Source organism: Rhincodon typus, chromosome 24 (assembly GCF_021869965.1).
Source record: "Rhincodon typus isolate 14 chromosome 24, sRhiTyp1.1, whole genome shotgun sequence".
NCBI classification, from domain to species: domain Eukaryota; kingdom Metazoa; phylum Chordata; class Chondrichthyes; order Orectolobiformes; family Rhincodontidae; genus Rhincodon; species Rhincodon typus.
The window spans coordinates 38,801,028-38,815,094 of record NC_063355.1 but is presented as its reverse complement, the minus strand read 5'-3'; the positions used below and the strand labels follow the sequence as shown (position 1 = coordinate 38,815,094).

The 14,067-nt window shown below is 42.8% G+C and overlaps 1 protein-coding gene across 1 annotated transcript in view; it reads right to left on the bottom strand.

Moving 5' to 3' along the window:
• Positions 1 to 14,067, bottom strand: part of wscd2 (WSC domain containing 2) — a 538,109-nt gene that overhangs the window by 106,667 nt on the left and 417,375 nt on the right. The window contains exons 7-8 of the mRNA XM_048611624.1: positions 12,443 to 12,564; positions 4,928 to 5,102 (exon numbers count right to left, since the gene is read on the bottom strand). Coding sequence (XP_048467581.1) covers positions 4,928 to 5,102; positions 12,443 to 12,564 — 297 coding nt within the window. The remainder of the gene's footprint in view (positions 1 to 4,927; positions 5,103 to 12,442; positions 12,565 to 14,067) is intronic.

Genomic DNA, 14,067 nt, shown 5'->3' with positions numbered 1-14,067 from the left:
ATTTTCCCTGTATCAATTTCTACATGATCTTTTACTGATCTTTTAAACCCCGCTCAATCTGCGAGTTTACTCCTCTTTTTGACAATGCTATAAACCTCTTCCTTTTATCTAATACCAACTTTAAATTCTTTCAATATCCACAGTTGAACTTTACCTGTTTTACAGTTCTTTAAGCAAATGCTACAAATTACAAATTTATTGCAAAATCATAAATTCATTCTTTAAATGTTTGATTGCTACTTACTGCCATATCTTTGTGTTTCCCAATCAATCATCCTGCACCTCATACCCACACGGTTTAGTTTTGTTCAGATTTAAGTCCCGATTTTCCTATGTTCCCAAATCAAATTCCCGCAGGGCCAGGGAGAGAAATGAAGAGTCCTGGTGTTTCTCCTGATTCCAGCTCCTTATTGTTTTCCAATGCACCAGTGCCAAGCCCACTGTTAGCAGAACCCCAATGTTTAACTCTCCTTTTCACTTATTTCAGGTTCCTAGGAGGGTAAGCCATCATCACAATGGGTTAAGCTGTTTTATAGGTAGGTTTAGCAAAACTTGTTGGTTTTTGGACTCTAAATGTCTCTCTATGAAAGGTCAGCTTTCAATATCATACATTTTATAACTATGGGAAAAAAACAAAGTTGGTGGAAAATCTCAGCAGGTCTGGCAGCATCTGTGAAGGAAAAAACAGAGTTAACGTTTCGGGTCCGGTGACCCTTCCTCAGAACGGTTTTTATTTTATAACTATGGCTTTGTCAGACTATTGCACATAATTTGGTCATTCACATTGTGCAACCAGTTAAATGGAATGCCTTTCAAATGAAAGGCTAATCATTGAAACTGGCCCACTGATTCTTTCCCACTGTTATCAGACTTCGAAACTGACTTCTTTAATGTTAATGCTGATCTCTCTCTGCACCTTCTTGGCAGCTGTAACACTGTATCCTGCACTCTGATCTGTTACCCTGATGCGCTTGTATAGTATGATTTGGCTGTAAAGCACATAAAACAACAACACTTCTCACTGTACCTTGGTACACATAACAGTAATAAATTAATTCAAATCAATATCTAGACAGCAACAACAATGGTCTCATGGTATTATCACTAGACTGTTAATCCAGAGACCAATGCAATGTTCTGAAGACCTGGATTCAAATCCCACCATGAATTCAAATTCCATAAAAATCTGGAATTAAGAGTCTAACGATGATCACAATTATCAGGGGAAAAACTCGTTCCCAAAGCCCTTTAGGGAAGGAAACTGCTATCCTTACTTAGCTTACATGTGACTTCAGGCTCACAGTAATGTGGTTGACTCTTGGGCAATAAATGCTGGCCTAGCCAGTGATGCCCTCATCCCATGAATGAATTTTTTAAAAAAGCAAGTTATCAAGAGTGTGATAAGATACTCGCCATGTGCCTGGATGGGTGCAGTTCCGACAACACTCAAGAAGCTGGACACCATCCAAGAAAAAGCAGCCCACTTGATTTGTACCTCATCCACCTTCAATATTCACTCCCTTCACCAAGAACACACAGTAGCAGCACTGTGTACCATCCACAAGATACATTGTAGGAAATTCGTAACTTCCAAACACGCACCACTTTCATCTAGAAGGACCAGGACAGCAAAAACATGGGAACAGTACCACCTGCGAGTTCCCCTCCAAGCCACTCACCATTTTGACATGGAAATATACTGTAGTTCCTTCACTGTTGTTGGGTCAAAATCCTGGAATTCCCTCTCTAATGGCATTGTGGGTCAATCCACAGCATAAAGACTGCAGCAGTTCAAGAATCACCACCTTTTCAAGGGCAACTAGGGATGGGTAATAAATGCTGGCCCAGCCAACAATTTCCCATGAGTGAATAAATTAAGAAAAGTTTAGGGATCTGAATGTCCTTGTGCGTGAATCATAAAAGTTTAATTTGCAAACACAACCACTGATCATCCTGTCTTGGAAACATATCACCAGTCCTTCAGTGTTGCTGGATCAAAATCCTCGATCTCTCCCTCCCTCACAACATTGTGGGTGTCCCTGTACCCAGAGGACTACTGCAGTTTCACAAGACAGCTCCCCCAGACCTTCTCCAAGGTCATTAGGGTTGGGCAACAAATGCTGAGCAGAAACACCTACATCCCATGAAAAAAATTTCAAAAAAGTAAATAGGGTCACATAATCGTGGGATAGTCTGGGTCAAATTTCTTGGAAATCCTACAATCTCTCTCCCTCTGCACTTTCAGCCAGAAAATAAAAGGTTGATTTATTCCTCCTCCGCCTCACTTAATTGTTCTTTCATCTCTTTTCCCCTGTTCTACTCCCCTCGTTCATGATCTGTGGCTAGGATCTCACCTAATTGCCAATTTGTCAACATTAACAGGGCATTCAGTCATGGAGAGGCACAATCGAACGTACCCAACACTGACTCGCCCTGCACCACTGATCACTGGACGATGATGAGGAGTAGGGAGCCCAGCCAATGGTTTGATCACTCTCATACTGAGGCTAACTGCACAATCCTGAGATTGCAGAGAACAGCAAACTGTATGCACATTAGGGATTGTAATCAGTCCCAGTAACATACAAAGAGCAAGGGATCAACCTTGCACTGTTGCTATGGTCTCAGAAACCAATGAGCGAATAATTAATTCACTGCATTACCTTGAGCAAGGGTTCTTCTGGTTGCCAAGTGACATTGTAAATGCATCTGTAAAGGTTCCCTGTCTTCACTGGAGGAGAATATCGTCAATGCCATTATACCCAGTCATGGAAGGATAGAATCCTTACAGTGTGGAAGCAGGCCATTCAGCCCATCAAGTCCACACCGATCCTCCAAACAGCATTCCACCCAGACCCACGACCCTGTATCCCTGCTTTCCCCATGGCTAACCCACCTAGCCTGCACATCCCTGGACATCATGGGCAATTTAGCACGGCCAAGCCAACCAACCAGCACAGTTTTAGACCATGGGAGGAAACCGGAGCACCTGGAGAAAACCCATGCAGGCATGGGGAGAATGTACAAATTCCACACAGACGGTTGCATGGAATCAGATCTGGGTCCCTGGTGTTGAGAGGCAGCAGTGTTAACCACTGAGCCATGAGCCACCGTAGTCACTGAAAGAACTCTCACCTCTGACCCTTCACATCCGTTTTACACCTTGACTGGAATTCAACAGAGCCTGTTGGATTGGGCTCAGTGGTGGCTGAGCCCACTTTGCCATGGAGGTGTTGGTTGGAGGTGGGAGTGGGGAAGTTGGGCATTCCATTCCCACCAGTGTGACTGTTAAGCGACTGGCTGGCATTTGATTTGGTCGGGCAGAACAGAACAGAAGTGAAGCGGGTTCCTCCAGCCAGTGGGAAGTTCTTGGTTTGGACATTATATTTATCCCCTCGTGTAGAGACAACTCAGAATACAGCAGCTGTTTGCTGTGAAAAAGGGGGCATATCCTGCTTCCTCCAAAGGGGTCAGCAAAGTGGCTCAGTGGTTAGCACTACTGCCTCACAGCACCAGGTTCAATTTCAGCCTCGGGCGACTGTCTGTGTGGAGATAAAAACCGAAAGAAAACTGCGGATGCTCTAAATCAGAAACAAAAACAGAAGTTGCTGGAAAAGCTCAGCGGGTCTGGCAGCATCTGTGAAGAAAAAAATCAGAGTTAACGTTTCAGGTCTGGTGACCCTTCCTCAGAACTGTTCTGAGGAAGGGTCACCAGACCCAAAACACTATCTGTGATTTTTGCTTCACAGATGCTGCCAGACCTGCTGAGCTTTTCCAGCAACTTCTGTTTTTATGTCTGTGTGAAGTTTGCACAGTTTCCCCGTGTCTTGCTGGGTTTCCTCTGGGTGCTCCAGTTTCCTCCCACAGTCCAAAGATGTGTGAGTTAGGGTAGATTGGCCATGCAAAATTGTCTGTAGTCTCCAGGGAGGATTAGCTGTGGGACATGCCAGGTTATGGGGATGGAGGGAGGGGTTGCTGGGTTTTGGGTGGGATGCTTTTTAAAAGTGCAGAATCAATGGACCAAATTGCCTTTTTCCACACTCTCGGGATTGTATGATAGTTATGTGCTCTGAAAGAACTGTCAGAATGGAAGCACAGCTCTGCACTTCTGAAGGAGCCCTGATCAGAAACTCCTGTCATAAATGCAAAGCTCTGCCCTTTGGCTAAAGTCGTTACCACTCATTGGAGTGGCCACAAACTCATCTGACATTCCAGCACAGGACTGAGGGAGAACTGCACTGTTGGAGACACTGGATTGGCTGAGGGCTGAGACCTTAAATTGAGGCTTTGTGATGCTCTCTCAGATAAGGTTAAAAAATCTGATGACACCACTCAAAGAAGTACAGGGACAATCTCATTGTTGTCCTGCAAGCCTCAATAGTTATCTCTCAACCCTCAATGGTTATCCTGCAAGGCTATGGGCCTAATGTAGGAACATGGGACTAGTATAGTAGTAGTGTATTTTTGGTGGCACAGACTAGATGGGATGAAGGGCCTCCTCTTTGCTGTATGATTCTATGTTTCTATACCACCGTCACTAAAACAGATTATCCACTGATTATCACGTGGCTGTTGTGGGAGCTTACTGTGCTGAAACCAGATGCTGCATTTCTTACATTACTATATTTCATGGGGTCACCGTTACATTGTGAAAATTGCTATATCAATGAAGGTCTTTTAATGCTTCTTCATATATTGCAGAGGGTGATGGGTGTCTGGAATTCACTGCCTGAGTTAGTGGTGGAGGCAGAGACCCTAATCTCTTTTAAAAAGTACCTGGATCTGCACCTCAAGTGCTGTAAGCTGCAGAGAAGCTGGAATTAGAAAGGGCATCTGGGTGTCTTCTGTACTGTATCATTTTCATGGCTACATATTTTCGAGAAAAAGACAGTTTAGAAAGCAGCAAATGCGATGTTGTGAAAGATACCTTGCACTTGCGTTTGATAAACGACAAAGTAATCGTCATTCCCACAGTTTTCGTACTCCTCCCCAGCACATTTCTGCGCACACAGTTGTTCATCCTCTGGCTCGTGGAGTGTGAAGTGCATGGTGGGAAATCCACAGCGACATGTTGCTCCTGCCAACACAGCCAGAGTGTATTCCTGTACAAAAGCAAAATCACCGGGGTTTTAGATTGAGAAGAAACTGTCATTAAAAAAAAATGCTCACTTGAATTTTACAGCAGAGACTGGACCCAGAATCACCAACCAGAAAGGCAGATAGCTTGTAATTCAGGCAACATTTAAAACTCTTGTAGAAATTGTCTTCTTTACATGTGAATAATCATTTTCAATTTTGAATTTCAATTGTCCCCTTCAAAGTAACAAGTTCATCTCTGAGTCAGAAATTTGGAGGTACAAGCCCCACTCTGAAGAAGTCCTGTACTTTCGGAGGTGCTGTCTCTGTAAATCCCAGACAGGCCTCTTGCCCCACGCCACGGATATAAAATGCACCTTGGCATTCGAACAAGAGTCAACATTTGTCCCCACCCAACACTAAATCTAGATTATCAGGTGATTCAGCGCATTGCTGCCTGTGGGCTCTTAGTGTGTGCAAACTGGCTGCTGTTTCCTACTGTGCATCAGTGATTACATCTCAAAGGTTATTTATTTTCTGCAAAGTGCTTTGGGAAGTCCTGAGGTCATGTCAGATGCTATTTAATCGCAACTTCCTTCTTATCATTGAGTCATACTCAGTTCATCATTGACAAGAGTTTTATCCATAAACTTGCAGTTGTTACCAGCCTGGGATAACCATGGTGACAGACACACTTATATTAGTGTCATGTCAAATGCTGCAGACAGTCCCACAATTACATCTCTGCAGGATTTCCTCAGGCAAGTGTCCTTAGCCCAACCATCTTCATCAATGACCTCCTCTCCGTCATAAGGTCAGAAGTGGGGGTGTTTGCCTATGATTGCACAACATTCAGCACCATTTACGACTCCTCAGATACGGAAGCAATCCATATTCAAATTTAGCAAGATCTGGAAAATATCCAGGCTTAGGCTGACAGGTGGCAAGGCTATGACCATCTCCAATAAGAGACAATCTAACCACCGCCCCTTGACATTCAATGGTGTTACCATCACTGAATCTTGCACTACCAACATTCTGGATGTTATCACTGACCAGCAACTCTGATGGACTTGCCACATTGACACAGTGGACTGTCCATCATCTATAACACCCAAGTCAGAAATACTCCCCACTTGCCTGAACGTGTACAGCTTCAAAAACACTCAAGACGCTTGACACCATCCAGGACAAAGCAGCCTGGTTGATTGGCACAACATCCACTCCCTCCACCACCGACACTCAGTAGCTGCAGTGTGTACCATCTACAAGATGCACTGCAGAAATTCACCAAAGATCCTCAGACAGCAACTTCCAAATCCACAACCACTTCCATATAGAAGGATAAGGGCAGCAGATACATGGGAACACTATCCACCTGCAATTTCACCTCCAAGTCACCTACTACCCTGACTTGGAAATATATCGTCGTTCTTTCACTGTGGCTGGGCCAAAATGTCAGAATTCTCTCCCTAAGGGTATTGTGGGTCTACCTACAGTTCATGGACTGCAGCGATTCAAGAAAGAAGCTCACCACCACATTCTCAAGGGCAACTAGAAACGAGCAATAAATGCTGGGCCCAGCCACATCCCACGAATGAATAGAAGAAACTACAATGCTAAGATTATAGAAGAAAGGGATTGATAGCTGGCACGGAATAGTTGCTTGGTTTGCCAATATATTGACAGTGCGCAGTAAACTGACATTACGGAGATATAACAGAATAATAACCCAGTGAATGGTTTGGTAAATGAGAACCATTGCTTTTCTTTAATAGGTTCTGATAGTGAATGTGCTGTAATCCATTAAATTCGGACAGGGAAAGCAGAGAGGTTATGAAGGGCAGAAAGTTGGGCAGCTCCCAGTGAATGTGGTGCTGTGTGGAGGTAGTGTTATTGCTGCAGAACCCCTTCTATTTTGTCAAAATGTACCTGAAAACAAGGGCAAATCTCTGACTCAGAGTCTGCAGGAGACTGGCAGGATTCGCTCTCCAGTCTCCACCCCATAGTCTTCCTCATTCCCATGTGGTAGAGGGCCCCTCCCTTCCCCCACTGCTGGTTAAATGTCAGTGAAAGCCCTTTATTAGCCACTTGATTGGGCTTTGAGCAGAAGACATCTCCCTATAGAATCCCACAGCACAGAAAGAGGCCATTCAGTACATCAAACCTGTGCTGGCTCTTAGAAAGAGGCATCTAATTAGTTCCAGTGTCTTTGCTCTATCTTCGTAGCTCTGCAAATGTTTCTTTTCCATGGATGTACATGCAATTTCCTTTTGCAAAAGACTATTGAATCATCTTGAAATGACTTCTTGAGCTGTTCTAGCTCTTAACTGAGTAATGCTGACTTACAATAAGAATCATTCCTCTGATTTTTACCTGAAATCTGTGCCCTGTGATTACTGAAACACTCACCGGTGGAAAAATGTTCTCCTTCCTTATTCTTGTTGAAATCGTTCACACTGTTCAATACTGCTATTAAATCTCCCTTTCACCCTTCCATGTTCTAAACAGAACAATCTCAGTTTCTTTAGTCTCTCTGCATATAACTGAAGCTCCTCACCCCCCAGGGTAAGTCCAGTAAATTTGCTTTGTATGGATGGCCCGATAAAACTTAATGGACAAGTGTCAACAAATTCTTGCTCCTGCTGATTCAGAAGCAATCACATTCTAGCCACAAGGGTGAGAAATGAAGCAATTTTCTATCTCGCAGGTAACATTGGTGTGTTCATCCTTTCATCTCTGCTCTTCAATTCTTAATTGGTATCCTTGATATCCTACAGGCTGTCATCCAGCTGTTACACTTAGAAACTCCTCGTTTCAGTCCAATAAGTTACTCCTCTGAATTTGTTGACTTTACAAGTCAGGAAAGAACTGAAGCATTTATTTCGAAGCTTAAATGCTCCACTGAACGGACTGCACCTTTCAGTGCAAGTTAGAATAGTAAAAAAATGTTTTTCTCATTTTAGAGGTAATTTGTGAAGGGGAGAAAAAACTGATTCAGCACCATCAGCTTCCCGCTTATATTGCATTACACTGCATTGATATTAAACTGCATTTCTCATCAGTGGAAGCCTCACTGGCCTTTGCACCAGAATCTGATCATGTATCTGTGCCATGATTTATACCAGAAGGTAGCAGGTAAAGTTAACATAGTCCTGCTCCAACATTAGAGAAAGAGATGGCTAATGGAGGTTTGACTTGAGGGCCACAATACCTCAAGCAAGAGAAGAGGTTGTTGAGAAGCCATGGTAACCTCAGCCAGTGTGTGAATTGAACCCATGCTGTTGGCATCACACTGCATTGCAAGGTGACTATCCAACCAACTGAGCTAACCAATTCCCCAGATGATTACAATCACAGCAAAACCGTAAATACAATCTTGGATTCTATCACGTCATTGCATGGATGTCCAATAGAGGGAGCTGTCTGTGGAAGTTGTTACATTCCTGGGCAAGTCTACGAAAAGCAGGCAGTCACCAGGTAATAACGGGCCCATGTCATCCTAATTCAGGACAATCGCGTAAAACTTGTGATACTGAGTTAGCCATCCATTAAGAACAAAGAACAAAGAAAATAACAGCACAGGAACAGGCCCTTCGGCCCTCCAAGCCTGCGCCGATCCAGATTCGTTCCTCATTTATATTTTCATTTAGGATCATTTTGCACTACTTTCTAAAGTCAAAAATATTGTTTTCCCTTAGAGTTGCCAACTCTCCAGAAATCTCCAGCAGCTGAAGATCAATGCTGGGTGCAACAGTTTTTTTTAAGCCATTTTCTTTGAATGCCTCTCAAATATGTAAATATTAAAAACAAAGAGAATAAAGACTGATTGGTGGGCAGTCAAGCATAATTAAATGGGGATTGGGTCTTTTTGCATTCTAATTGGCATTGGAAGGCATTGCATCAGAAGGATACATGTGTTGGCTAATTAATGGTTGAAATAAGGGGGGCAAATCTGAAATACCCAAGAGTAGATTTAATCATGTTTGGCAACCTTACCAACTTCATGTTACTGAAACAAAAGAAACTAAATGATCTTCAAACTTCATCCAAAAGTGCGTCAAGAACTTGTCTTGATGTGGTGTCTTTAACATAGTGAAATGGTCAAAGATGCTTCATGGGTCTAATTGCTAAACAAATGTTAACACTGAGTTTCATAAGGAGTAAGGTAAATGATTTCTTATGGGCCAGTGGATGTGGGTGTCTCTGGCTGGGCCAACATTTAATGCTAGTCTCTAATTGCCCACAGGGCAGTTAAGAGTCAACCTATCCAGGTAAGGATGGCAGATTGCCTTCCCTAAAAGATGTTGGTGAATCAAAGGATGTTTTACAACTTTAGGTGCATGATCATCATTAGACCAGCTTTTTTAAAAATTAAATTCAAATGTCACCACTTGCCATGGTAGGATTCAAACCCATGTCCCCCAGAACGTTTATCTTGGGCTGTGGATATCTAGTGTTCAGTGACATTACCACTATGTCGGCACATAGAAACAAATCACAGAATCTCTACAGTGCTGAAAGAGGCCATTCAGCCCATTGAGTCTGCACTGACCTTCCGAAAAGCATCCCACACAGACCCAGTCCATCTCTGTAACCATGACTAATCCACCTAGCTTGTGCATGCCTGGACACCATGGAGCAATTTAGCATGGTCAATGCACCTAACCTGCATATCTTTGGACTGTGGGAAGAAACTGGAGCACCCAGAGGAAACCCACGCAGACATGGGGAGAACAAGCAAACTCCACACAGACAGTCACCCGCGGGTGGGATCGAACCCGGGTCCCGGGTGCTGTGAGGCAGAGGTGCTAACCACTGAGCCACCGCGCCACCATCAGAACCTCACAATAAGTAGGTTTTATAGAAAATCTTGATGGAGGAGAAACAGAAAGATGGAAAAGTTTAGAAAGGGAATTTCAGATCTTCGATTTTGATAGCTAAAGGTTCTGTTGCCAATGGTGAAGCAATGAAAATGAGAGGTGAAAGAGTCATGGAATGGAAGGGTGCAGGTTTCTTGGGAATTGTGCAGCTGGAAGAGCTTACAGAGAAAGGGAGGGTAAGGCCATAGAAGGATTTCAAAATGAAGGCAAGATTTGTAAACTGAGGTTCCAACATTGACTCAACATTAGCTAAGCTAAAGCACAGTTTGAATAATTTGAATAACTGAAGCAGATCAGCCATTGAAATGTAACAAAGTGAAGATGAATCCAATAGATTTGGAATGAAGTGGCCAGTTACTTTTAGGAATGGAATAAGGCCACAATAAGGTTCACAATAAGCAGCTATATTTAAGGTAAACATTGACCTGACTTTGTAACATGTCTCTCAATCCATTCTTTCTTTAGAGACAGCGCACCATGTAAATCTCCCTGAATTTATGGAGTGAAGACACCAAATTGATTCTTTTCCCTCAACATTACACCAAGTAATGAGATTCAACTTATGAATTACTGTCACTTGTTTCAAAATGATGGCGGAACTTGAACTGAAGAGTTTAAATGACCTATAATATGCACTCAAGGCTGGCCTATAACAAGAGCCACACATTAAATGATCCCTCAGCACTAAAATAATCTGTCATGTTTTCAAATGCGGTTAGTTAATCAAAAACACTGTAGCATGGTCCACTTAAATTGATTGGCTTCTCGAGTCAATCAAAAAGCACTTTATCACCATCCACTTATAGTGATTGGCTCAAACTATGTGTTCAAATTTGTGTAATTTCTAAAAGCACTCCTATACACTTCACTGCCACATATTAAATCTCGCTCAAACTTCTACATTATCCTTTGACACATTGTGACCTATGCCACTGATGGTTACTGGGCAATAACCTGAGTGTGCTCACCTGAATGCCAGCTTTGGGGTTTTATTTATAGATCAGTCGCAGAACAGAATTCAAATTTAGCGAAGAGCTGATGGAAGTTCTGCCTCCTGAGAGATTAAGACGTTGGTTCAGATTTGTTCTGGAGACTTAAGCACAAATTCAAGACTGACACTTAGAGTGCAATATAGAAAGAGTGCTGCACTACTGGAAGTGCTGACTTTCAAATGAAACATGAGACCGAGGTCTTTTCTGAGGGACTGACTCCCTGGGATACAGTTCAACATGGTACCCTCCGCCCTCTGATGTCTTGCTAAAACATTCTACACTGTTATCAATTGACCCTTCTTCACTGTAGATGGTGAAGCCCCAATCTTAGCCTGTCCCACGAAAGAGAATGGAGTGGTTTCTGCTTAAGTGAAAACCAAAAGAACTGTGGATGTTGTAAATCACGAACAAAAACAGAAGTTGCTGGAAAAGCTCAGCAGGTCTGGTAGCAGAGTTAACGTTTCGGGTCCGGTGATCCTTCCTCAGAACTGTTCTCAGAACGTTAACTCCGATTTTTCTTCACAGATGCTACCAGGCCTGCTGAGCTTTTCCAGCAACTTCTGTTTTTGTTCGTGAATGGTTTCTGCTTGTTGGATTTTATGCGCCATTAATTTTGATAGAGAAGTCAAACAGACTGCAGACTCTTACTGCACATTTTACACTATCGCACAACATCAACATTACTCCCAATAAATCCAAAGTTCGCGACGCCAATATAGATTGGTGTGGGATACCAATCCACACCCATTTATACTGGCCCTCAAAGAAAACTGCCCACAAAGAGATGGGGACCAGTGTGGTGTGGTCTCCCCCAATGTTAATTGGAACAAGTTAAGACTATCTCCAGTTGCCCAGCAGCAGTGATGCCTTTGGGCAGGATGACCAGCCAATTATATTGAGAAATCCTCACAAACAGCAAGCCAGAAAGTGAAATGCACCAATTACCTTCACTTTTTATACATTTTACAAAAAAATTCAGACATACACATCAGAATTTGAAATATCATAAATCTTTTGATGAATAACTAAATAATGAGAAAAAAACTATTGACTTTTCTCCTCATCGAAAAATACATATAATTACAACAAATACAAAATTAGACTTCCAGAGACAAAGAGTTGGTTCAGCAATGGTTATGACTTGGTACACTGTTATATTCTGAGTTACAATTTAACAACGTGTACCTTACGGGCAGTTTTCACAGTTATGACAGTGCAAAAGGTGAAATTTTCATCGGTTCAGTGATTTCTCATTGATTACCTTCCATGACACAACAATGAGGCATGCTGGGAATGCAGCAGGCAACAACTGGCAACAACAACTGGATTTCTACATTTAACTACAAACGTGTGGATTCCAGAGGTTGCTGTCAGTTTAACAGTTGCAATGGCTGTGAACACTGACAGTATTATTATAACTGAAAAATTGCTGCCATTTGGGGTTTATCTTTTGTAACAGATATCTAAGTCAGTTAACGTTGTCCTGGTTACCTTCTCAGTGCAGAAATCCACACACTTATCCACAGACATGTTCAACAAGACGTTGCCTGTCAGCAGGGCAAGGGAGATATTATCGGGCCTTTTAAAGCATCCTCGGAACACAGCACTCCCATCTGTAATCAGAAATCACAGGGAGGGGTGGAAAATAGTGACTTATATGTAGAGTTCTCCGCCACACTACACTGCACTCTCAGTATTGAATACACATTATCCCCATTGCATTGTACAGTTTGATGAATAGCCCTTACAGCAGAAACAGCATAAGTCATCTGCAAAATTAAAGAAAGCTGCCAAGAGGGATGTCACACATGAAGGATGGATCTCCGCGAAAGAAGTCAAAGAGTTGGGAGTTTTTCCAGTGAGCTCTGCACATTGCTCCTCCTCTGCACTTCAGCTCTAAGATTTAGCCAAGAGATTGTGACTAAAGCTGAAAAGTGACAGTATTTAAACAAAATCTGGTGTTTCACTCCATTTCAAGATAGCAGAACATTATGGAAGTCAGATTTTCTCTATGTATGTGGGTTGAGGTCGTAGATGTGCTCACCGAGTCAGTGGGTTTGGGTGCAAACATTTCGTGACCCTGCTAGGTAACATCATCCTTGCGCCTCCGGTAAAACATCAGTGTTCTGTCCTCCTTGTTATTTATATGCTTCAGTTTACTGGTGCGGTTGGTATCACTTCCAGTTCTGTTTTTCAGTGGTTTGCATATTGGGTCCAGTTCAAGGTGTTTGTTGATAGAGTTCCGGTTGGAATACCAGGCCTCCAGGAATTCCCTGGCATGTCTCTGTTTGGTTTGTGTGATTATGGATGTGTTCTCCCAGTCGAATTTGTGCCCCTCGTTGTCCGTGTGTAGTGAGACAAATGAGAATTGGTCGTGTCTTTCGGTGGCTAGTTGGTGTTCATCTATCCATACTGTCAATTTTCTTCTGGTTTGGCCCATATAGTGTTTCTCACAGTCCTCGCGTGATATTTTGTATATTACCCCAGTTTTGCCATACCTGAAACCAGCAAAACTGGGGTAATATACATACCAGTTTTGGGTATGGCAGAACTGGGGTATATACAAAATACCACGCAACAACTGTGAGAAACACTATATGGGTCAAACCAGAAGAAAATTGACAATATTGATACATGAACTCCAACTAGTCACTGAGAGACTCGGCCAATTCTCACTTGTCTCACTACACACGGACAAAGAGGGGCACAAATTCGACTTGGAGAACACAGCGATAATCGCACAAGCCAAACAGAGACTTGCCAGGGATTTCCTGGAGGCCTGGTATTCCAACCGGAACTCCATCAACAAACACATTGAATTAGACCCTGTGTACAAACCACTGAGAAACAGAACCGGAAGTGATGCCAATCACCCCAGCAAACCGAGGCATATAAATAATAAGCAGGACAGAACACCAACACTTCACCGGAGGCGCACTGACGATGTTACCTAGCAGGGTGTCGAAACGTTTGCAACCAAACCCAATGGCTTGGCGAGCAAGTCTACAACCTCATCCATAACCCGAGCTACAAACGCCCTCGAAAACTTTAAATGAATGTGAGTTTTTCAGTCATTTAAGGGATATTGAAAATGGTATCTGATTGCACGGACTGCC